The following is a 25,877-nucleotide window of genomic DNA, read 5'->3' on the forward strand; positions in this document are numbered from 1 at the left end:
TCCAAAGTAAAAGCTAAAATCTCCAAAGCGGTACAAAAATGAAGGTAAAATGCACTTCACAGCAAAGACCTTACCTTATTCTGTCAGAAAATAAAGTCAAAGGTGCGGGTATCGTTCTGGGTTCGACGCGATCAAACGTTTTAAAGAGCCTCTTTTCGACATTATTTGCATAGATTTGCCCGCTTAACGGCTCACACACCACGACTTTAATTTAGTAGATATTTTCTCAGCAGCTGAGAATGTTGTTGTGTATCCTCAAAATAACGAACATTTGTTTTCTTTTCTTTAGCCTTTTGAAGTTTGTATAAATGAAAGCCGAAAAAAATGCCATAAACTGACATTCTTGATCAACCCGTCGGATATGCAAATCGTGCTTGTTTACAGCCAGGTTGTCCATTTCAGCTATGTTAAAATCTCAAACTACGTACGGTTATTAACTTCTTCTCAAAAGTAATCAATCTTCAGCTTGGAAACTCAGCAACCGGATACCCTTTTTAAAATAGAAATTTATCTCATATTCCATTTGAGTTTCTTTTTCCGTTTCGAGCATTTGACATGATTTGAATCATTGTTGAATTCCCACATCCCTGTTTATCCCTCATTTATCATGAACATGTCGGATTCTCTCACCTCGGGTGACTTTTCTCGTGTAGTTCTTGAGAAATTATTAAGAATCACTTTAAGTTTGGTGAAGGGTATGTCTGTTGTAATATTTTTCCGAGTGCGGGTAATATTGAACGTTTGTCCCACACGCCATCAGACATATGCTAATTTGCATTTTTGTCACGCAATATACCTCCAGTATCGATCCCTATCTTTGCATAAACAAATAAAGGTTGAACCATTACCTTATTAATAGGGGGTGGGGGGAGGACAAGGACACCGTGATTAAAAAAGAATTTTACAGGGCTGGAAGGATAATATATATTATACATACAACGAAGTGCCAGAGTGGTGTCCTGATCAATAGTTAACCTTGAGCAGAATAGAAGTAGACTGATGAAACTAGATTAAATCTTGAACATTTGTTGCTACCCACAGTTTCATGCCTCTTGCGTGGCAATCATCAGGCAACTGCCAAAATTAACGGTTACAATCAAAGATATAGGTAAAACTGAACAGTAAATACTACGCGTACGTAAAGTGCCACATTGCTTGTAATTAAATTGATTCATTACCAGAAAAAATCCCTAGCTCCTATTATATGCCAGGGGCACCCAACGACGGTTTCCTCCTAAATGCATTGAGAACACTTTTAAGGCTATCCAGAGTACTTTTAGATCTCTGGAAATGTATTCCAAGTGGCGCTAAAAAAGCTTTTATCTGTTGGGTCATACTAGGGTAACCGTGAGTCTTTTTTCCCGAAAATTTTAGCTGCTATTTAAAGTTTTACGAAAGTTTGGATTTTTCTGATTCCTTTCTGTATCGCATTTTCGGTGCCGGCAATTTTAGGTTTCCTTTCTCTACGAAAAATAGCTTAACCTGGGGTTTGAAATAGGAAAAATTAAACTTCAGAAAATTGTAGGGAATTTATTAGATTAGCTTCGAAAATTGTACATGCATGGCACGGTCGTCTAATACATTTTTAGTCTTCCTCAAGCTATAGAAAATTCGAGGCAATTTTGTTTCTCCGAACAGATATTTCGGAGAAAACGGTCGTTGGGTGCCGCTGATATGCATTTGGTGACTTTTTTACGTTATTTATTTCTTATTGCCAAAAAGTAAAGTGTCACAATAATGATCTTAACTCAATCTATTAAAGAAAAAAAAAATGTCCTGGGGACAACTTTTATCCTTCTGGGGCCCAGTTGCTCAATAGGCGGATAGCGCTATCCACCGTGTAAACCACTATTCACTGGATAGAGCAATTGGTTTCCCTAATACTTATCAATTGAATAGAGATTCATTCGATGGATAGCCCTACCCAACTTAGTGAACAACTGGGGCCTGCTCTTTAACTAGTATTGTAAATCAAGTACTGAACGAAAAAGCAGGTCACATACAGTACTTCCAAGGGTTGATGTCAAGTTATGAGTTACTTGAGATTTATCGTCTTATACAAGCATACAACATACCTTGAAATTTAAACTTTCAAACTGTATGCGAAAATCCTGAGGAAACACTTTCACGAACTCGACCTAGAAACAATAGGAATTTTCTAGGCAACTCGGCCCACCCCAATGCAATGTGGCAATTTGCCAGTCCCTGGCCATTTACGGGGTGGTGCAGCAGTAACTGCATTCTTTCACCATGTCTGTGATTGTATTTATTAGAGCAGTATTTGTATCTTAAGATTTGAACGACAGTTCAAAATATTCGCAGATGTTTTCACATTGAATTTTGAGATTACTTCTTGGTTGGTCTGCTCGCAGATATCATGACCATCGTACCTGATTGGTTGTATTACGCCCATCTTGTTGAAAATATCTTCGACCTCCTTGCGTCTCTACGTTCATCAATAAGAAACGCAATTTCTTCTTGCAAGAGCACTGAGAGCAAATCTCAATAGTCACAAATTTCAACATTCTCGGCTTTGGTCAGCCCTTATTTTCCTGCTGATTGCAGACAGTCTGGAAAAGAATGATTGAACTTGTCTCTTTGTAAGCCATTCGTCTCTGGAACGTTCTTGAACTACCTGTGTTTCTGGTCGTTCTCATGTCCCTTGCGACCTCAGAAAGGTCTGGTTTCCTGCCTCTTTGTGTATCAACATCAAATCGTGCGGTGAGGTAAGACTTGACTTTCTCGCTAAACCTTGTCCCGCCTCCCCTTAACTTCTGCAGCCTCCCATCCGGTAGCCTCGAATTTGCAGACACCATTAGGAGATTTTTGAAGTTTCTCGGTTGGCGGCAATTTTTACCGTCTGACCCCGACACTCTGTAACTTTTCACCGGCACAAGTCTGTTTTCCCTTATGGTCTGGATAATCGGCATTCTGTGCGGCCAGTTGGATTACCCCAGTCCTTCCCTAGGGTCGCACGATGTATCGGACATCCAAACATTTTTTCACCTTGTTGGGCAGTTTTACCAAAATACCCAGCCCGCTGGAAAGTAAGTTCGCTCTCTGTAATATTTCTTTCGTTAAGTGACATCACCTTGAATGAGCCGTAATAACGCTCACCTGTTACATTGACTCAGAGGCACCAACTCACTTCCTCCAAATCCGCTTTCATTGCGTGACAACAATCCTAATTAGCATATATATGACCATGAAGAAAACCCAACAGGAGATTGAGCTGAATTCAGTCTTTATTAAAGAGCCTTTTAGTTGCTGAGACTCCAAACTCAAAAAGGACTTCGTTTGAGCGAAGTGAATTGTATTCTTTACGATTTTGAAAATTGCTGAAATCTACAACCCGCTGTAAAGGAGCTTTAAATTTGCATAATATACGTCGAGTAGATGAAGAATTCCTACATGTATTTTATGACATTTTATGCCGGTTTACAGGCCTAAGATGGTTTATAAAACAACAAATGTGCGTTATTTTGACGAAGCATACCAAGATTCTGCCCCGTGGGAAAACTATCAGCCTTATCATATGAGTTTAAGTGTAGGCGCCAAAAGTGCAATTTTAGGTAAATATTGACAAAAGCAGCTCTCAAAAACGCTTGTTCGCGTCCGACGCAGAATGATACCCGCACCTTTGACTTTATTTTCTAACAGAATAAGGTAAGATCTTTGCTGTGAAGTGTATTTTGGCTGTCATTTTTGTACCGCTTTGGAGATTTTAGCTTTTACTTTGGAAGAATTTGTCAAGGGAGCAAAAAAACCGCAGGGGGGCTCGTCTTTGATCTTATTAATTTTATTTTATTTTGCGTCAAATTATCCACGATTCCGTCATAGGACAAGTCAAATGCAGCTAAATCCATCGTACTATGTAGAATTTCGCGATATTTATCCGTTACGAAGAAGCGCGGCTTTTAAAATTACTGAACTTTGGCCATTGAATAAAGTTGAAAAAGCGCTCTCAGATAGGAAAGAAGTTTTGTGCTGTAGCGAAGCACAGAAAAAGATTTTGAAAAAAATTAGCTCGATTTTAATCTTTCCTCATTAAGTCCTTTTCGCCCACAAAAAATAAAGGGAAGGTTTACTGGCGATCCCAAACTCGCCGGACCGCTCTTAGGTGGACAGCCACTTAAGTAGCTACCCCTGCGATGGCTATACTCAAATAACAAGCCACTAGAACCATTGATTTTTACTGTTAACTTAGGCTGAGTATAAACTTGGGTAGAATTTAAGACGGAATGCATCAGGAAATCGAGTAATTATAATTTTCACTGGACAAAAACCTTGTACCAGAACAATTTAAAGCATATTGCATTTATTTTTAAATTTTTTTAAGGGCTAAAGATGTAATTACTCATCTGAAAAAACACCAAAGAAAATTCGTTATGAGAGCCCGTGAAAATGAATGTCAAATTTCACAAAATTACATCTTACACCTGAAATTTTCAGCCTTTAGCCATGTTTTCACAGTTCTTGTAAACTTTGACATTCATTTTCTCGGACAACAATGAGAAAATTTCTTTGGTGCTATTAAAGATAACTAAGTACATCTTTCGCATTTGAAAAATGTAGAAAAGAATGCAATATTCTTTAAATTATTTTGGTACAAGGGTTTTGTGCACTGAAAATTAAAATTACTCAGTTTCCTGGTGGATTCCATCTTAACCGCTTGTTTGAAACAAGTTTTGTACAATGAAGTAGCTATCATGTCTTCGTTTTCCATGCAAAACTAAGACACTGCCACTTCAGAAACAAGATTTTGCAATACTATATTGTAGAAACAGTGACTAAAAGCCCAACAAACACAAGTTATTTTACTATCCAAGAATAACATGAAAGAGACAGGTGCAGACTGCAGACCTGAAATGGAGGGTTAATCAAGGGAGAAAATAACCGTGGAATAAGGCTCAGTTCAGACAAACATGAAATAAAGTAAGCTTAACTCACTCGTGATGGAAATGGCATGATCTGAGTGATAATATTTTTAACGCCACTACTGATGTATTTGTGATGCTCCTTTAGCAGTTCCTTTTTTTCCCTCCTTTTATTACGTCGAAAATTCGCGATTACTATATGTAATTAAAAAACCGGAGTTGCAGGTACGGGCTGTACATGGTGATTGGTGGGACTGGGCACTAACTTAGTCTGATTAATTCGATCACAGGCTCTCCGCTCATTTCTTTTCGGAAAGTGCATCCACTTAATTCATTAACTAGATCTAGGTTGTCAACCCACAACCTTTGTAATATGATCATGTTTCATTTGCAGATATGGCAATAGTAAGGAACACATGACTATCAATGAGCTACAACAATTTTTACAAACTGAGCAAAAGGTAAGCTATAAGCGAGTGTTAATCGAGGCTTAAGGTGTGCCGGCTGGCGGTGAAAAAAAAAAACATGTATTTTATTATTAACAAATGAGTCAAAGCATTTGCCTGAGATTTCACTAGCTGTTTCAGTCATTGCTATATTGAAGGTGTTAATTTAATTAGTGTGTCCACGTGTCATCTGCAACGAGCAAGGTAAGTTGTGCACATCTTCCACCAATCATTGCTTGGAAGGACTCTGCAACTTGAGGGTCTTTAAGCTTTTCGAGATCGAACTTAATCCTTGTGGGGCATCTTTTGGATACTTTGTGTTTGCCGAGTGTATTCGCCAGCAAAAGCCTCTCTTGTTTGTTCTTTGGTTGCAGTAGCGCCCACATGTGCCTTTCCAGTTTTTTAATGTATCCTCCCCAACTTTGGCGTTTCAATCGCCTAACACAACGAGGGTGTCTTTCTTAGGGGACTGGTCCAAGATTTCTTGAAGATGCTCATAGAAGTCCTCACCTGCATCACCATCATAGTCCGAGATAGGGGCGTAGGTCTGTATAATTGTGATGTAAATGGTCTTGCCTTCAGGCGGATGGTGATAAGGCTGCTTGAGAGTGGACGGCAGCTCATGACAGCGTTCACGATGCCGTTGTGAACAAGAAATCCAACGCCCTGTTCGTGTTTGTCCTCCTTGCCACTGAAGTATAATTTGCGACCCGCCTGAGTAGATATATTGCCAAAGTTTTTCCATCGCACCTCGCAGAGACCTAAGATGTTCCAGCGGTACCTGGTCGTCTCATATGCCTATTCTTCCAATTTGCATGCTATTCGCAAGGTTCTCAGGTTCCAGGTACCAATAATGATATTATTTCTGGCAAGTACTTTGCTAGTTGTTACACCAGTCGCATACTTCTCAACTCCGTCGTGGTGCACAGCGGAGGGCGCGGTCCTTGTTGACCCGGGCGACGACCGATCTAGGTTGTGAAATTGTTGTCATTTCATATGGCGTATCATGGGCAAATAAAGCCTGGCGGAGCCCATCCCTCTTTGGGTTCGAATTTTTCCTTCTTCTAGATGGATTTCGGGCCAAGGATAAATAGCGCCAAATGCCCGAACCCGATATACCGCAGATGACTCGGTCCCTCATGCGAACTTATCTGTAGTCGGTGAGACTCTGTACAGTGACGCCCTCCGGGTGGACTTCCCATGGTGACAGCCTCGGACCCGCCACAAGAGGAGTTTTTTCACATGTACCGGTGCATTAGGCTTGACATAAGGGAGCTTGGGAGGCTTACTCACCTGTCCATAAATATGACCCGGAGGTCGGCGCAGATACACTCTATTTAATAAGATCACATACGGAAAGAATTTCAGATGCATCATGGCAAAATCGGTAAACAGTCTCGCTTGCATATAGTGACGAGCCTGTTTATATAGTTTCCCGTTCATATCTTTCTTTTAGTTTTATGGAAACTGGTTTCAGCAAATCCCAAGGGATTTGCCATCATTGCCGGGACAGCACTTATTTTATCCAGTTCATGCTGCCCCAGGGGAAATGCACACGACTCCTGGAAATAAATAGGGGATGCCCTTGGCATAAAATATTTAATTAGGCTTTTGTATGATCTGAGAAAATATGCAGATATTATAGTAGGATATCGTCCATCGGACAACACCCTCCTCGCGGTCCAGGTGATTCTTTAGATCATACGAAAGCGAATCCAATGAAATTTCTAATTACTTCGGTTACCCTCGCGTTAGATGGCTGACGTAACAGAGGATCTCTGCTGCCAGATCATTCGCACATATGAACCAATTGAGGAAAACAGAAGAGCAGGAATCCTCGGCATTGATGGTAATTCAAAAGCTGTATACAAGTAATAACTATATGTAAGATTAATAACACAAAATTACTTAAAAGTTAGAAATTATATACCGGTATTAACTAAATAAAGTTAAATACCCTTTATCTTCAACATTTTATCCTAAGTCTGAAATGAGTAAATTTCGTAGTACAAATGCATAGCCAAGCTGGCAATAGTAGAAATCAAATGCCGGAGTTGATATACGAAACAAACGTACAGTTTTTAAATATGGGAAGGTCTGAGAATCTGTAGGCCGAACACGAAGTTTGATCATAGTGAATTTCAAGAAAATATTTCGAGAAAATATTTCTTTGACTGAAATTCAAAAGAAAAGATCACGTTTACAAGAGTTATTAGCATCAACGGTTACACTGTATTTATACTATAGGGTTCTCTAGCTACCTGCTGGGACCAGAAGGGGACATCTTTAATCCAGAGCACAAAAAAGTCAACCAAGACATGACACGGCCGCTATCTCATTATTTCATTGCATCGTCGCACAACACGTAAGTGTTTACTCTTTATTGAATTTTTTTATGTATTTATTTTTTCTTGTACTGCCTGATCCTCTTTATCAATCTCTAAAAATTGACAATTATTTGGTTAACGAATGACGAACTTCTTTCTTTAGCCTGCAACAAAGTGTATTTGATTGTAAATAACAACCCCTTAGGATAAGCGTCCCACTTTTTCGCCAGTTCCGCGAACAAAAAGATTCGCGCACCCGAGGAAGACGTCTGAATCGCAGGCTCTACCTAAATGTAATCGGAAATTTATAAGTAAGATTATACTGACTAACCAAGTTTACTGATCATTAACCAGGTACACAGACCTCTTTATCTCTCCTTTGGAATTGGCGGGGGAAGGGGGGCGGGCGGGGGGGGCTTTTTTAGGGCGTTAAATCTCGTAAAGAAAGTGTATAGGTTATTTGGGCAGTTTTCCATCACCACGTTTGCTCACATTGCACATGATATTTAAAAAAATGATGTTTATTCAAACTTGTTATCTTGCAGCTTCCTACTCGGTGATCAATTGACATCAAATTCCAGTATGGATATGTATGTACGAGTCTTACAGACAGGTTGCCGCTGTATTGAGAGTGAGTATTCCAAGCCCTTTTTTTAAACCTCATACAAAATGTTCTTCCCAGTAATTCATGTTCCTTCATAACTTAAGAGTCGCCCATTTTTATGAGTAATTGTTAAGTGTAAGTGAAGTGTTTGCGGTTCAGTTTCGGTGCCTGGAGTTCTTCATTTTCCAGGCCTGGCCCCATCAAAAGGTGTTGATATTCAACACTGGCTTATTATATAATTATAATGAAAATGTTTAAAGTTACCAACTAATTAATTAACCTTTAATTAATGCAACATACTTTGCATTGTTTTAGTTGACTGCTGGGATGGCAAAGATGGTGAGCCTGTGGTGTATCACGGTTACACATTGACATCTAAAGTCAAGTTTCGTTATGTCATTCTCAATATAAACGACTTTGCCTTCTTAAATAACAAGTAAGAACCTTGTTATGGCTATATATATTGAAACTATTATAAAAACAAATGCCCTTCAATAAAGTTATGTAAAATATATATGTGTACAGATCCACTCCTTCCTATCATTAACATTTCAAAGAGAAGTGTCCTTTTTGACAACAATGTTTTAAAATGATTTGTATTTGTATTTATAGATACCCAGTCATTATTTCTTTAGAAAACCATTGCAGCGTGGGTCAGCAGATAGTCATGGCCAAATTGATGACGGAAATATTTAAAGATATCCTTTAATTTTGTAATTGAGTATTAATGAGCCAGTATAAGTGCTCCAGAAAGGGGAGGAAACCATTACCTAGTACTGTTACATACCGTTGATTAATTATCCGGGACGTCTTAAACAGCGAAAGAGCTTGTAATTAAGACTACAACAAACTGAGATGAAGATGGGCGGAAGCAAGCGAGAATTTACTAACTAAAGAAAAATGAGATCAGAATAACCCAATCTTCCCTTAAGTATATTCTCCAGTAAAAGAACCTACAAACGATTTTCGAATTAGTTGTAGTGCTACATCCTCTTTCAATGATAATTTTCCATGTTTGCAAAAACATGCTCTAACATAATGAACGGCTGCGTTGAATGATTGTGTAATTTTCATTTATTTTCAATTATTTCTATTTTTTTATTTACGCATAAGTTAATACTTAGATTATGTATTTCTGTTAGTAGTGATAGCAACTTCATTGCTCTTCGTGCGCGATTTTCATAATGGTCCTTGACATTAGCCAGACAAGTTGATATACGAAACGAGTTTAGACGGAGAAGAATTGCCCTCCCCGGAAAGCTTGATGGGAAAAGTATTAATAAAGGTGCGTGATTTGTAGTAAAACGTACAGCAATTTCTTTTCTTTCTTTTTTGTTTTGTTTTGTTTGCTTGTTTTTTTTGTTTTTGTTTTTGTTTTGTTTTTTCAATAAATAATAAAAAGTAAATCAACCAACAGTAACAACGAAAAAAAAAAGTGAATCGTACGCGTATGGACGGCGAAAGAGAAAAAACAAAAACCGTTTGTTCCCCTTTCTATATACGCATCAATCTAAAGAAACATATTTCTACTAGGGTAAGAAGTTACCAATGACATTTGAGGAGGACTTGGATGAGGGTGACGTCACTGAGGAAGATTCTGCAGATGAAATGGAAGATTGTTTTAAATTCAAAAACAGTGAGGTAAGAGAATCTATTCAGATTTTATTGTTTTAGAGATCGTGAAAAAAAAGCAAGGGCGTTTGGAGGTGTTAAAATGTTAACCCTCGGACGTAGAAGCAAATTCATACCCCCACCGTGGTACAAGGGGGGAGGATGGATGGAACTCCTCCCTGGAGTTTTTGATATGCTGCAGTATTTTTGAAACGATTTTACTTTTAGAGGAAAGCCTTTCATCTTCTTAACAAGATGAGGTATGTTTTATGGGTGGTGGCACTCCGGGAAGCCTGTGACGTCACCAACAATGGTCGCCATCTTGGCCGCCACCTTGGATTTTACAAAGAACTGGAAATCAGGTTAAAACCGCGAGAAATGGTAATTTTTTGTTCTTTACACGAAAAATATCACATAAATAAACACTGTGCATAATTTTAGCCACAAGACTTACTTTTATTGTTGAAAGAAGTTGACAAAACATGTATTTTCACCCAAAATTGGCTTGACCACCTGCTACTTGTGACGTCATATCTCGTAACCATAGCAACTGACCATCACTAAACTCGTCTCAAAATTTGTGCGAGGGATAAACGCACAGCTGCTGAAAACTTCAGGTACTGATGTTTTATCCTCTAGGAAAAAACTCAGAAAAACCTTAAGGGGAGGGGAGGGGGGGGGGGGGGGCGGAGGCACCATTAAATACGGCGGTGAATCAGAAGGCACTACCCTGATTATTACCTTATCCAAAAGTACATACATAAGAAAATATCGGCGAACCTACCTCGTGGGTTAACATGTACAGTGTATGTTATTTTAGAATACAGTTGACCAAAAAGCAAAGGAACGCAGATGGCGCCGGACTTTGGCATCGTTGCAGCGCCTTCGGTTAAACAAAGACGAGGAAGAAAGCGATGCTCGTGGAGACCTGAGTTCAGCAATTGTGACATCTGCGGCAATGGAGCAATCAGAAGCCTCAGAAGGTTCTGTTGGTTCAAAGGCTGCTCCGCGGGTGAGTGATATCAAGCAAAAGTTGCTAGCTGCGGTTGAAAATTATTCCAAAAATAATGTTTATTTAGGTGCCACGATCTCTATGCTGTTAGATATATTGATAGTCGTACAAGTCGAAACACTGATAGTAATTTTATGTAAAGCATAGGAAAATAAATATTGGGTAATGATGATAATGATGTCGATGGCTTTGTCATTCTATATTCCTTGCTGGTATTATTCCGTCTCACTCTTAAATTCCCATGTTTCGTTTTTTTCTTTTTTTGCTTTTATGGAGATTGATCAACAATGTTTATCTTGTTTAGCTACAGAGATCACTCTCAGCAAAGCACTCTAGTCGACAGGGTACAGAATTAGAAATTTCGCGAAAGTTGAAAAGTTTCGACGATGCAGACAAGGTAGGAAATCTGTGGCCTCTTTTTAGCTGTTTATTTGTTTGTTTTTATTCTTCTTAGAATTATTTTATCTTTAAATCCTGGGTGGAAAGTATTACTTCACGGCAATAATTACAGTTAGGTGCCCTTGGAACGTTTAAATATCTAGATAGCTATTTCAAATTGAGTCAATGGGATGCGTGTATTCAAATTAATTTCAGTAATACTTTGAGGCACATGAATTTAATACATACAATTTAAATTCATATATAAATAATATTTCGTTTCTGAATTGCATCCAATTATATAAAACAGCATATCATGAAGCGAAGTACAAAGAAAACAACCTTGAATAACGAGGTTAGTAACATAATTTCACATGATGGATAAAATAGAATAACAGAGATCTTCTTAAACAATTAATCATGCGCCCTCATAAAAAGCTTTATAGATTTGGGTAAAACGTGTTCCCGAATATCTCGCATGACGATGCTTTTTTTTATTTATCTTCTTTCATTTTCCAGTTTCTGGACTTTCTATATTGAATGGTTAGCATATTTAGTTTATGTTGTGACAGTAACAGTGAATATATTTAGCGAAGGGCATGATACTAATATGAGCACAGGAATTCTTGAAAATCATGAATTCATGAAAATGGCTTTATTGATGGTAGTGATTATCAGTTGCCTCGAAAGCTTTAGTTGGAAATTTTGTCCATTAAAATCACCTTAGTTTTACGTATCCTCTTCTGTTAACTTGCCAGAACTACCACAAGGGCGTTTTCACTCACGTGGTGGGCAGCTATGCAAATCTATTTGAAGAAAATTTTGTTTTTTCGTAAGAGAAAGGTTCAACCTCCATCAGAGGATTAGTTAGAACACCAACATAGCTGCCGTTTCATTACTTTGGTTCATCGATATGGCGAATGTGACATCGTGTAAAAGTCCTCTAAAGCTACAGTGTGTATATTTGGTAGTGACTCTGATAATATGATTTATACTCGTTTTAGCAAATTGCAAGAAGAACCATTAAGCTCAGCAGACAACTATCTGATCTTGTTGCCTATACGAGGTCATGTGCTTTCAAGGGACTTGATCTTAATGAATACGGTATGCTGTACTTGTATAGTACAATTATTTCTATGTAAGTAATTTTTTATAGAATGAAACGCAAAATTAGCTTAGACTAGCCGTCCTGTAATGGATAAATTACAGAAGCGCCAAACAGGGAATTCTCAGACGATGGACAACGCTTTAGCGTTTCTTGTCCGTTGCAGAAACCAATGTTTGTGGTGTGGGCATTGGTCAGTACTTTCTCAGTCGTTTGAATTACGTCGTTTGGTGATTTCACGCGTCCACAACACCAATAGATTACATTAATATATTTTGCGCAAAATCCAATTCGCAATGTATTGCATCTGGTAACGGACAATGATTTCTATTTTTACAGAAACAATCTGGGAAGTTATTTCTGTACCTGAATCTAAGGCATACAGATATACTGACACCAAGGGTGAAGAATTTGTGAGATACACGATGTGTAAGCTTTGTCGAGTATACCCAGCGGGGTACCGAATCGACTCAAGCAACCCAAACCCAGTGACGTTTTGGAACTGTGGCTGTCAACTTGGTAAGAGCTCGGATTAGATAGTCTCCCTCGCAGCCGTTTTTGTCTCGTCACGCAACGTTCCTCCCCAACAAATGGCTGCTCTCATTCGAAACATATTTCTTTTCCGATTTGAGCTAATCAGAGCTATCTTTCTTCTTTTTTTTTCTGGAACTGTTTCGCGCCAAATTATCCTTTCACATGCCGTCCAAGCAAAGCCTGCATTCTACTGAATAATGTCAGTGGTGCCAAATTGCCTCCTAGAAAGCCGTTAATTGAATAAAACAGACTTGAAATTGTTACGATTTAACTACCTATCCAGATTGAGAATTGATTTTGACGTCCACTTAAGGTGGTATTTGTGTTTTCTTATTTGTATACTAATTCCAATGATTTTTTTAAAAAAAATGCGTATGCTTTATTGCGGGCTCCTCTTTTTGCCCGCAATCCTACCTCCAGGTTGTTATTACGTATGCATCGCATGTATATAGCCAGCATTCGTTTGGACTTCAAGTAAAAATGTATGGAAAGCACAGAACGCACTTAGATCACTTCTATCACTCGTAATCTAATCATGCGTGTTTTGATCATCTGTAACGTGAAACTTACGCAAAGCACAGCGCTGGAGCAAAAGCGTTTTGACCTTCGATCGTTGTCGCCCGCACTCCGTAATCTTCGGCCTCACGGGCTATTGACTCAGAGGCCATGAGGGCGTGAGGAATAATTGTTTTTGTAAAATCCAACTAGTCGGTCAAAAATGTCGAGACAAAACAACTTAAGCTAGCAAAACGCGACTCAGCCGCCATTTTTATGGTTTTCAAAGCGGGCGCTTTTCGCTACTAGTAGGCTATAACATATAGCCTAGTAGTTGCTCAGCCAATCAGAACGCAGCATTGATTTTAGACCACCAGTTGGATTTTACTAATACTAGTTACATCTGGTCCGCGATCACACGCATGTGACAGACGAGGACGAATGCTGATAATCTGATAAAAACTAGCTCTTTCTCGCCAAATACTATTTTCCTCAATGGTAAATTTACAGATCCAGCTTTTATGCCAAGCATTGTACAGTTTGAACTCACCCATGTCAGTGCCAAATGTACTTTTCAGTTTTTGCAGCACAAAACCTTAATCTTCGATTCACTTTTCATGAAATCAAACTAGAACCCTTCACGTCGTGGCTAACACCTCTGATGCAACCGGAAATCACCGGGGCTTATTTTTGCCCCCAAAAGGAAGTCATTTTCAATTTTCTAATAAATGATTGGTCATTTCTGTGGGTTGATAAAATAATTTGAAAAGACTGCGGTTCGAATGTGAGAAGCCGTTTTTTGGGGAGGGGCCTTACGTGACGAGAGAAAAACGGCAGCGAGGGAGACTAGGATTAAGATTAGTAATTAAGCTATTAGAGCGGTTTTCACTTGACTGTCGAAAGTAATTGAGGAATTGGTTTGGTTTTGGTTTTACTACGTCCTTTGGTTGGCTAGTGTATTTACTTTGGTTTTGGTTTTACGACAGTCAAGTGAAAACCGCTCTATATTTAGACACATTTGTTGTTCGTATTTAATGTAGGAATACAAACTGCTCTCGGCTTACAATTATCATACGCTTAATTTCAGATCCCGAGGGAAACAGTTAGTTTTGTTTTCGCAAGAGTCCTGATGTTTCTGAAGACGAAGTGTTTTGTTAAATTTCTAGACTTTCACTTCAACAGCAACAAAAAAATAACCGGAGCGAACCAAAACAGTCGACGTCAAAACCATTGAATGAATGATTTACAAAAGTACTTTTCTTATATTATCGGCATCATTTTACTCCACTAGCTGCTGTTTTTCCTCTGGGAACTTCTGGGATAACTTTAAATTCCGTTGCTTTTTAGCTTGAGGCTTCGTATTTGTGTTGTTGTGTTCATTCACGAAAAAGAAAACTGACAGGACCTCGCAGTGTTTTTCCCGCCTTCTGTCACGCCACTTTCCACTATGCTTCGATCACTTGGTACCCCGAGCGGGGTACATTGCTTAATGTATCACGATCGGGATACATTTGATTTTAGTCAAGGCCACGTGACCAAGAATCAACCAATGGCAGTCCCTGTTTAGTTGAGTGAAAGTCTAGGAATATAACGCCACGTGATATTATGATATTTGCGGTGTTTTAGCCAAAGCTCTTTGATTCACCCAGCTGGTTTCCTTCGTTCCAGTGGCGCTAAATTACCAAACGGATGGACGAATGATGCAAATATACAAAGGAAGGTTCAAATCAAATGGAAACTGCGGTTATGTTTTAAAGCCGGGTGTAATGTGTGAAGGTGAATTATAGACTGTGTATTAAAGCTTTTAAATAAAAAGGACATTTCTGAGTCGCCCCAAGCCTCTATTTCAAAAAAGGCTAAGTTCGAAAACATTGATATGAAAATGATTTGTTTATTCATTCTAAAGTTAAAGTTTGAGTTTTTGGAACTCTAGCCTGTGTACAGGCCTATTAATGCTGATTAAACTAATGTTGTTGTAAAGTTAACAACACTTTTTTGTGTGAATGTCTTCTTTTTTCTTCTTTAAAGCTCGGCAGCCAACGCAGGTAGAAATAATCGAACCTTACGTTTCTTCTACCAGTCACAAGAAACTGCTAGCACAATATTCATGATAACAATTAAAAGGACACATTGAACAAACAAGCATAATAAAAAATAATTTATTTAAATACTTATTTTTTTTATTAACTTGTTTATTTACTTATTTATTTCATTAGTCTATATTAATTTAGTTAATTGTATATATATTTTTTTTCTATCTTGAGCAAAGAAGAAGAGCTAAACGTAATCCCAAGTTACTTACCAACAGAAGATCTTTTTTCCTTTTCCATTTAAAAGAACTCTCAAAAAGAACGTGCGACTGTAATGTAATATAATTACCCAACGGTGGCACGCGCTTACTAACTTAATCGTGCATATAGCACTCGGTGCAAGGTTGAGAAGAAGAAGTACCGTGTTAACTTTCTACTTGAAGTTGTCAAATTAATCGTCATTTTACTTTTCTTCAAAAACTCATTTTTGTTAATAATTCATGAAGAAAAAAAAACAATAGAAATTAATGTTTAATGAGTGTCTTTATATCTGATAAAGACACGGCTAAACTTTACTTCCAATTTTTTTTTAGACCAAAACAACCTCAAATCTAAATATAAGTGCAAGAATCAATTGATCTACGCCCATCTACATCAGACATCTTGAGGCCGTTCAAAAAAACTGGCAGTCATGTATTATCAGTTGTAAAAACTCTGGGCTTTACCTCGAGTTTTTAAACTTGACAATACACTCCTGCTCGATCGTTTTTTTTAATCAGTACATAAAAAGCCAACCCGTTATCTTTATTGTTTATTTATTTATTGATGAATTGACTAATAGACTATATTACTGATTGATTGATTGATTGATTTTTTTCTTCTACTGAATGCAATTTTGTCTTGTCATCTTTTTGTTTTTGCGAATCGGTGAACTATCATTTCCATTATCATTATCATTATTTTTTTTTTTTCTATTAAAATGTTTAATATCTTTCTCTTACTTAGGAGAATCAATCTTCGATCCGATGACAAGAAAAGAGATCAGAGGAATTCAAAGGAAGCTTTGCAAAATAAAGGTTATAGTCCAGACAATGCTTACGTCGGTCTACATTTACATCTGACATCTTTTTCTAAGGATTTTTCTAGACAGAATCTTTTCTCTAAAGTTCATTCTATTTCTCAGGCAAATTAAGGCCTAGTTACCTAAAACAGTGCTCACGCATGCATTGATTGTCTCACCTAGACCGAATTGAAGGGGCCTGGTTGGCCAATCCCAAAGTGTTCATAAGGAGAAAAGTTATCTCGACTAGAAAGGTGGCCCTACCATCACAAAAGGGAGATCGGGCTAGGCAGGTTCCCTTTCTACCTGAGCCAACTTTAAACGGTTCGCCAAACATTTTCTTCATATCAACAGGGCCTAAGGCAAACCTTTCTCGCAGTTACAACAACAACAATCAATCAATCTTTATTAGGACCCCGGAAAAAATGAGAAGTAAATGACATGTTGACAACTAGCAAGATAGAGAGCAAAGCCACATATAAATAGCAAATGTTAGTAGCGCTAAGTGGCTGGTTATGAGGCGAAAAATATTTACATATGCATTAACGAAAGAAATACACACGTACACAGATAAAGAAAAAACAAACAAAAAGTTAAGCAAGGGCTCTGTACATAATCGGCTGTAAATAAAGTACATCAAAGAACCAATCAATAATTAGAGATAATAGATTCTCTTAAGAGCTTTTGACACAAGAACGACTCTTTGATTTCATCAGGTCGGGAACAGATTTTTAAAGTTTTAGCACTGCTGAAACGGTTTTCCCATAGTTGGTCCTAGCGTTAGGTAAAATAGTAAGACCTTTTAGAGGCCAGTTCGGTTTCATATTGATAAACTTTTTTAATTGTATTGAAAAAGTTATTAAAACTGGTGCTAGGCAAATCATCTGAGTAAAAGTCGTACAGCTCAACAGCTTTCACGGTCTTCTCGAGTCAACCTCGTTCCCAGCGTTCTCTCTTACCCGTCGAGTACCTGGGAACGAGGTTGTTCCTGAGTTTGTCCACTCGTTAGTTTCAACAGTTAACTACACTCGGCGCCATTGAAGTTCAACGAGCTCTAAATCGGGTTCAGTTTTCGATGGAAATAACTTATCAAGCTCCTCAAGTGTAACGTACACAGCCATTATATCAAAATATTACAAAACAACGAAGAAGACAAACTATGACAGAAAAGGCGAAAAAGATCATGGAATTTGGACAGACAGCTTAAAAGGCGTCCATTTTGCTTGCCGACTGCTGACCAGGACTGTTAATAGGGAACATGAACCATTTTTAAGCAAAAAAAAATCGATTCTGAATACCGCAGAATATGCGGGTTTCTAGCTTTCTGATTGGCTGTATTCCCTATCGCATGGAGTACTATATATTTGCCTAAATCTGAATTTTATGTAGATCTCAGATGTCAGATTTTAAGCTACCCATAACAAGTTTAATCTTTGCAAAGTATTACAACTTTGCTTAAAGTAGCAGTAACTAAATAAAAAATAAATACAACGAAAAAAGGGGTAGGGGCAACGCACCATTCATGCTTTTACTACGGTAGGGGAGTTACATGAATTGGCTCACTACGTTCGAGGATTCTGTCAACTTCACCTTTATTTCTCTCAGGTCATAAGTGGTCAACAGTTACCGAAGCCGAAAGATAGCATATTGGGAGACCGCGGAGAGGTAATTATTAATCAAATGCAAATCATGCTCAAATTAAAATGATTACATATATATTTGACTTTGTGTTACTCCTTACCTTACATACTATGGTTTATCGTTGTCAAGATAATGACCCTTGCAAAATGTGTGAAATAGAATTGTTTTAGCTGTTGTTGTTGGTGGTGGTGGTAGTGGTGGTGGTGCTGGTGGTTAACGTTTTTTGAATAACTATCAAAGTGTTTATACCTTAACTATTTTCTTAAATAGAATTCAGCACAGCTCATATCAGCGTCAGTCATTGGTTATTCTTAGTTCAGTGAAGTGGTTAAATAGTAACTAAAACAATTATGAAAGGAGCTGACATTAGGCCCCAAATTAAAATGAAATATTCGATTTTTCGTCGCCTCTTATTGCAGATTATTGATCCATACGTGGAAGTAGAGTTGATAGGGATCCCTGCTGACAGTTGCAAACACCGCACTAAAACAGTCATGGACAATGGTATGCCGTAGTTAAAGATTTTCGATACATACTGAATCAGCTGATAAAATTAGCAAAGCGATTAATTGCCTCATGTTCATCGGAATTGTTCATGACAGGAGGCAGTTTACCCAAAGCGAAGAACTTAACTTAATGCCTTCATTATTGTCAAAACGTTTTCGCACTTCAGGTTTTGTTTAGACAAATTGTATGATTTAGGAACATTTTTTCACGATAAAGGGCACTTTTCTTTGCTGCGGTGAGTTCCATGTGATGGTCTACCTTTGCGGCAAGTGCGTGGAAAACTAACTGGAAAATGAGAAAAATTGTTCCTGCACCATGCAACTCTTTAAAAGACGCCAAACGTTTCATGAATAAAAGAATCAAAATATGGGGTTAGAGCACTTGCAGTTCATGAAAAGTAAATCGTTTAAATCCATCTCCTAAGATGATGATCAGTCTGATTGGTTCGACACTTCATTAGTTCAACTTCTGTCGGGACAGACGAACTTAACTTAATTTAGATTTACCCAAATTACAATTTCATTCGTTTGCCTCATGAAAAGTTCGACATTTGGCCTTGGCCTACCTGTAAGTAATGTTTGCGTACTTTGCAGGATTTAATCCAGTTTGGGAGGACACCATCAGCTTTATTTTGACTTTTCCGGAACTGGCAATTGTTCGGTTTGTGGTTTGGGACGAGGATCCTATAGGAAGAGACTTTATTGGTCAAGTTACTTATCCTTTTTCAAGTCTGATGCCAGGTAAAATGTGCAAATTAATCCTAATAATATAATGCTATTATCATCTTTAACAAGTGACTTGTGTAAACATTAATATCTTTGCTCAACCAGACGATCACTTATATGATTTCACTAAGAGGTTAAAAAGAAGGTGGGAGCCACTGTTGAGGCCTCAAATGTAAAAAATGACCTTCAATGTAATAATTTTTGGCCCTAAATGTAATTAAGGTCCTAAATGTAATAACTTTTGGCCTTAAATGTAATAAAGGGTCTCATAATATTATATGTGTAGTAGGTTTTAACCCTAAATGTATTGGAAGTCTTATCAGTATACTGCGTGTATGTAGTATAACAGCCCCAAACTTGATAAAGTCCCTGACTGAAACATGCGACGGTCTGATGGCGATATTAATTTTATACCCAGCTGGCGATTCACTTTCTTCGCCCTATTGTAGTCTTCATAGATATTCATAAAATTAGAGAGCGGCTAGAGCGCTCAAGAAGTAGGAGAAACAGTTATAAATTAACTACGTCTCGATCGTGTTTCCTACTACATCCCTACATCGTAAAACGCGAGTTATAAACAAATGGAATCTAAAAAAAAGTTTTCAAAATACAGTAGTAATTTAGTAATTGAAGGAAGTATTAATGTTCATTAGAACAATCGTAGTTAATTATCTACTTAATGTTGCGCCAAAAAAAGAAATGGTTTATTTATTTACTTTTTATCACTTTCCAAAAGAGTATGTCGGTCGGTCCATACAGAATGCTGTGAACACGAAGTTATATATAAACAGCAAGATATTAAGGGCAGTATATCTTGATATAGTTTTTCTGACTTGCTGACTTTGGTTTTAATTTCTACCAGGAGTACTTCTTGAAGTGAATTTTTTTGCTAACTTTTTTTCCCGGATTTCACCACACGAATCAGTAATAATAAGTTGTTACTCAAATAGATATATAGGGGATCTGCCTGGGGTATTTAGTGTTTAATATTCCCTAGAGACATTCTTGCGCTCAGTTAACCTGTAATAAGGCTGAAAGCAAACACTGTGAAATCTTCTTATGACCCCTAAGCATTATAAGAGCTGAAAGAATTACACTTAGGACCTTTATTACATTTAGGGCCAAAAAGTTATTACATTTAGGACCTTTATTACATTTAGGGCCAAAAGTTATTACATTTAGGTCCTTCATTACACTTAGGGCCAAAAGTTATGACATTTAGGACCTTTATTACATTTAGGGTCATTAATTACATTTGAGGCCTCAACACCACTTTCATGCGCATGTTTGTATAACAGACCCTTAAAGTTCAAAGGGTTAACTTGAACTAAATGGTCTCAAACTTCAGTGTTGCATCATGATTCCATAAAAACGATCCAAGGGGGGGCGTTGATGTCCAATGATTACTCTCTGTTAGTTCTTTATTAGTTTGTTTTTTTTTTTCCATTTATTTATCAAAAGGTTATAGGCATGTTCATCTGGAAGGGGATCAGCAGGCTTCCATCTTTGTTCACGTGACAATTTCAGATTACAGTTATAAACAGGTATCACTAACTCGAATAAAAATACCAAGATGACCATTCAAAACAATATAATGAACCAAGACAGTCTTAGGCCAAACGAACCAAACTATAATTACTTAGGTCGACCTAAATTAAGTTAATATCGTCTGTTGGGTCAGACTTGGAACGTAGGACGCGTCAAACCAAAATCAGGTCAGTAATAATTTTTCCCCAACGAGACTAAATATACATTATGATACAAATTATTACTTCATTAGTTTTCTTTGTGGCATGTGAAGATCGACGTTTGCCCTGGAGACGATCCTCAGACATTTTATCCGCCTGGAGCAGACGGGTAGAACATGTTAAGCAATCCAAACTCTTTCGGACGAACTTAACTGCATGAGCCAGACGTCGAGCCTTTCATGAACCTCACTAACTAAGGTTGGTTCGTTCCAAGAAAAATTCGACGTTTGGCCTTGGTCTTACTTTACCGATTTCTAACGGATAACTAGTATGTTTATAGCACTGGAGGAATATTCTCAAGGGTCTTCGAAATGAACACAGTTACCATGTAGTTAGATTTCCAGTCATTTCTTAGCTTTCAGTTAACCCTCGGACGTACAAGGGGGAGTTATGTAACCTCCCCCCCCCCCCCCCCCCATAAGAAAACAATAGCACCAGACGTTTCTTTTGTTTTGAGACAAGTTTGGTGCGGTCAGTTACGATAATTTCGAGATATAACGTCATAAGTAGCAGGTGGTCAAGCCATTTTTGAGTAAAAATGTATGTTTTTTCATAATTTTCCACATTAAAAGCAGAAGTTGTGAAAAATGATGCAAAGTACTTATTTATGTGTTATTTTACATTTCAAGCACAGAAAATTACCAGTTCTTGCGATTTCTACCTGATGTTTTTAGTCTTGGTAAAATCCAAGATGACGACCAAATTTGGTGACGTCACAGGCCTTTAGCGGCGCCACATAATATATACCTCACCTTGTTGAGAGGATCAAAAGCTTTGCACTGAAGGTACCACGGCGGGGGTATGAATTTGCGTGTACGTATGTCCGAGGGTTAATCCGTTGAATAAAATGAAATCTCCATCTCTCGGATGACAGTTCAAATCATTAAGCAAGGATCAATTTGACAAAACGTTTACAAGTGTATTTTACAAAAATAACCACTGTTTTAGTGTCTGAAAACCATAGCTACCCTAAATTGGCCCCAGCTATGTTTGAAATCTAACCCAGAGCCTCTAAAAAATCATTTCTCGTAATTAAAATACAAAGAAGAAAGGGCATGAAGGAAGAAACTAATAAAGTTGATGATATATAATTAGTGTTAATTTTTCTTCATTTGTAGATTCAAGAGAGTCTTGAGGTGTCTAAGCCCGGAAGAAGATATTCAGGAGGGGTTAAATTTAAGAAACGAATCAAAAGAAGGGATTCTTCTTTTATTTAGTTTTATTGTCAGCTCGTTCATGCGTACTAGTGCAAAAGCCGGGTTCGCATGAACGATCAAAGTCGTTTATCCTATTCACAGGAAACATCAGCTTTTTTGCTATATTGTATTTTAGTTTTGATAAAGCAAATCCAAAATTATAAATGGTTACCGGCTGTTTGAGATTTTCATATAACTGCTTTTTTCAGCTACTGCAACTACCATGGCTGCGCCACATGCCAAATTAAACTCTGATTAAGTCCACCTGTGAAACATCGCCGAAATCCTTGGGCTCCCACCTTACCAGTATTTGATTACGTGCCATGATTGGCCTGCTTAGAAAGTCATTGTCGATTTGCCAATCAGTTTGAAAGGAATCTTGGGGGCCCAGAACAAGGAGTTCGGCGCTACTTTGCAGACGTTACTAAGAGGGCTTAAATTACGTTTGTGACGCAGACAAGCAACTGCCATGCGTCGAACGTCGAGTTACCGAATGACTAACTTGAACTGTTTGGCAATCTCGGCTTAAATACTCCTTGTGGTCAATTTGTGGTATGCGTGGAATTTTCCTGTCTATTCATTTCCAGCCATCTAGACAAATTGAAAGTAGTCGGTTATTTATATTTGGCTCCATAAATGCATACATACATACAAGGGCGTAACTCACCCCAGAAATGTTTTTCGCTTATTTCAATCTTCCAGTTGTTCTGAGTAGATGTGGGAAAAAGGTTTGTCGTGTAGTGTGTTCCTTTATGTTTTTATGATTTTTGAAAGTTGTAAATTTTGGCAGATATTTCTAGGTTCTGGAAACTTTCCAGCACGGTAAGAAAAGATCATGGCATCACGATACACAGATTCCACAGTTGCTAACCGGCTGGACTGGCTCGGTTGTTATGTACCGCGGCAGGATTAGTTCAGTCCCTTTAAATGTAGCCTGCGCGCAGACATTTTAAACCTTGTTTATATACAAAGTAGCTAAGAGTATTTAGTGGTTCAGCTTATTCCTCAAATAAAATCTGCATGCCATTAATTAGAAGTTATGTAAAAATCACCATAAAAAGAAGAACTAAATTAAAAGCAGACGTCAAGAATTTTGAAGTTATACTTTAGAACATACATTTATTGTAATGTATTGATGACACTTTTATCTGATTATAAACATTCGCATTTACATTGCAGTAAAGTGAGAAGGCACCCATCTCTCAAAAGGGGATTCTGAATGTTGCCTTATCTTATTTGCCCAAATGTACATAATTTTTTCATAGATTTTAGAAAACAATAACCTATTTCAAATTTTAGGCTTAACAAGGTCTTATATATAGAGGAGGCTTAACTGGCAAATTTTAGCCTAACGGGTTCCTAAAATACAGGTTCTCAGCCGGGAGGTTTTATTGTACTTCTGAAAAGATGAAGCAAATTTTCAACCAATCAGAAGCTCTACCCAGATCTGGAGAGTGCACGTAATCAGTATACATGTAGAATTTCTGTTCTCGTTTCTCAGACGTCTTTTCGCTGGAAACCAGTGGCGGCGTCTCGAAATGTCGACTGCTTTCTCAGGCTACATTTAAATAGCCTGCAGTGCAGCCGGCTCGCCTATCGCATATATATATTTTTTCTTTAGAAAATAGGAACATATTCAAGAACCTTAATAGCCTAACTTCCGTTGCAATAAGAACCTTTTTAGGTTAACTTGGAAATACCGCCCACGGCCAGGTGTGGGTTGTGACACGTCATCAGTATGGAATTTCTGGGCTCGTTTCTTAGGCTACTGTAATTAACGGTGGATTTTCATTATCATGTGTAAAATGGTGGCAAAATATATGGAAGGTCATGCGTAAACGTAAAGGTTGATCCTCGCTCAACTTTTACGTTCACTCGCGGCTTTCACACATTGCCTCTATTTGATTTACGCACATAAATTTTAAGAGCGTTCGTACGCGCACGGAAAAATTACGCGACACTGGAAATCAACCCCATAATCCAAATATTCTCCGTGACAAGTGCATTTGCAAAGTTACAAACTGGAAAAAGATAACATCTATCACTCATCAATTTCAAGTAATTCTCTGTAGAAGTCTGATATATAAACAAAAGACCGAAGCACTCGCACATCTTCTTTACCCGCGAAGTTAAACAAGGCTCGACACACCGAAAGTGACTGATAAAGTAAAAAATTACTGCGAAGCCCTAACATGCACGCGCTGAATTTGGCCAAGTTTTTGGAAAGAGATCAACAAATCAATCTTTAAAAAGCATGATGATAAATGAATTTAAAGCAATGAAGGAACTAACACTTCAGCAATTCGTAGATGTAGTCTGCTTAAGAAAAAGCTACTTCAAGTAGAATAGCTCTCTATAGCTCCTGAATGATACATGTGCTTCGACATACTTTCAAGTGCAATTTTTCCCGTCACAGCCCTAGTGAAATTTTTTTTGCCGATCAATAGACCTTTGTTCCGATACGGAGGCCATATCGGATTAGTTCGATTTAAGGAGTATTATAGGATGCCCAGGGGGCATGAGCACATTTCGTTTGTATTTTCGAGCCCTTTTCGGGACATTTTTTTTTTTTTTTAAGTTTTCTTAGAGTAAGACTGTAATGGGAAAAAAGATCCTTGTGCCGTGTTTGGATGTAATAATGATCGCCTTTTTCTAGTTTAGTATTAGAAATATGGTCTTTCGCTGTATATTTCTCCGGAAAAGGCGATCGTTATTACATCAAAACACGGCACAAGGATCTTTTTTCCCATTACAATCTTCTTCTAAGAAAACTTTAAGAAAAAATGTTCGGAAAAGCGCTCGAACATACAAACGAAATGTGCTCATACCTCCTTGGGATCCTATAATACTCCTTAAATCGAATGAATTCAATATGGCCGCCGTATCGGTAAAAAGGTCTATTAGCACTCCCCATTCTCCTTTGCGCGCAAGTTTGTTTTCCCAAAGGTATACGATGATTCAAGCAAGTTTCGGCTCGGTCTTGTCAGGTTATGTAACCTGCAACAAAGGCCAATTATTTAAGTTTTGATGGGCAAATATTTAGGTCAGTGGAATAGGCCATTTCTTGATAAGATCGACCAAGCTACGAAAAGGCCTGGTGAATATTCCTAACGCTACCAACCGGCATTATTTTGTCGAGGGTTCTTAAGATCTTAAGGTGGATTGCCACCGTCACGTAACTTTTAAGTGCGTAAATAATTAGGAGCTATTTAAAAAAGGCCGCGCTTAAACTTAAAAGTCAAGCGGGCTTTAACTTTTACCTGAACGTGCGACCTTTCATACACTGCCTTAATGCAAACTCGATTAGCATTTGAAATTAACACCCTGGGGATTATGCAAATAAGACGATAAAAGAAGTTTCACATGTTTCACCCCATCACACTATTCGGGGCTGCAAAAGCGAAGTGGCCGGCGAACTACCCTCCCACCCATCGAGTAAGTCGGAGCTGATCCTGTCCGTTTGTACTTTTGACCGGTCTTGTACCAGGCCAGAGCGATTCCCCATAGCCTTATTACCATGTCATGAAGAACAATACCCAGGGTACGCGCGTTAAATTTATAAGCGTACGTGCGCACGTAAA

The 25,877-nt window shown here is 38.1% G+C and overlaps 1 protein-coding gene across 1 annotated transcript in view; it reads left to right on the forward strand.

The window, feature by feature from the left end:
- LOC140945366 (1-phosphatidylinositol 4,5-bisphosphate phosphodiesterase eta-2-like) overlaps window positions 1-23,483 on the forward strand; it is a 35,849-nt gene extending 12,366 nt beyond the window's left edge. Inside the window, 20 exon segments of the mRNA XM_073394404.1 lie at window positions 5,272-5,338; window positions 7,079-7,172; window positions 7,571-7,688; window positions 8,196-8,281; window positions 8,570-8,690; window positions 8,867-8,954; window positions 9,462-9,539; window positions 9,788-9,895; window positions 10,686-10,877; window positions 11,182-11,274; window positions 11,566-11,610; window positions 12,260-12,359; window positions 12,700-12,879; window positions 15,058-15,165; window positions 16,425-16,495; window positions 18,085-18,144; window positions 18,540-18,624; window positions 19,221-19,367; window positions 20,814-20,896; window positions 22,219-23,483. Of these exon segments, the coding sequence (XP_073250505.1) occupies window positions 5,272-5,338; window positions 7,079-7,172; window positions 7,571-7,688; window positions 8,196-8,281; window positions 8,570-8,690; window positions 8,867-8,954; window positions 9,462-9,539; window positions 9,788-9,895; window positions 10,686-10,877; window positions 11,182-11,274; window positions 11,566-11,610; window positions 12,260-12,359; window positions 12,700-12,879; window positions 15,058-15,165; window positions 16,425-16,495; window positions 18,085-18,144; window positions 18,540-18,624; window positions 19,221-19,367; window positions 20,814-20,896; window positions 22,219-22,317 (2,023 nt within the window). The 3' untranslated portion in view covers window positions 22,318-23,483.
- The last annotated feature ends 2,394 nt before the right edge of the window (window positions 23,484-25,877 follow it).

Source organism: Porites lutea, chromosome 1 (assembly GCF_958299795.1).
Source record: "Porites lutea chromosome 1, jaPorLute2.1, whole genome shotgun sequence".
Lineage (NCBI taxonomy): Eukaryota > Metazoa > Cnidaria > Anthozoa > Scleractinia > Poritidae > Porites > Porites lutea.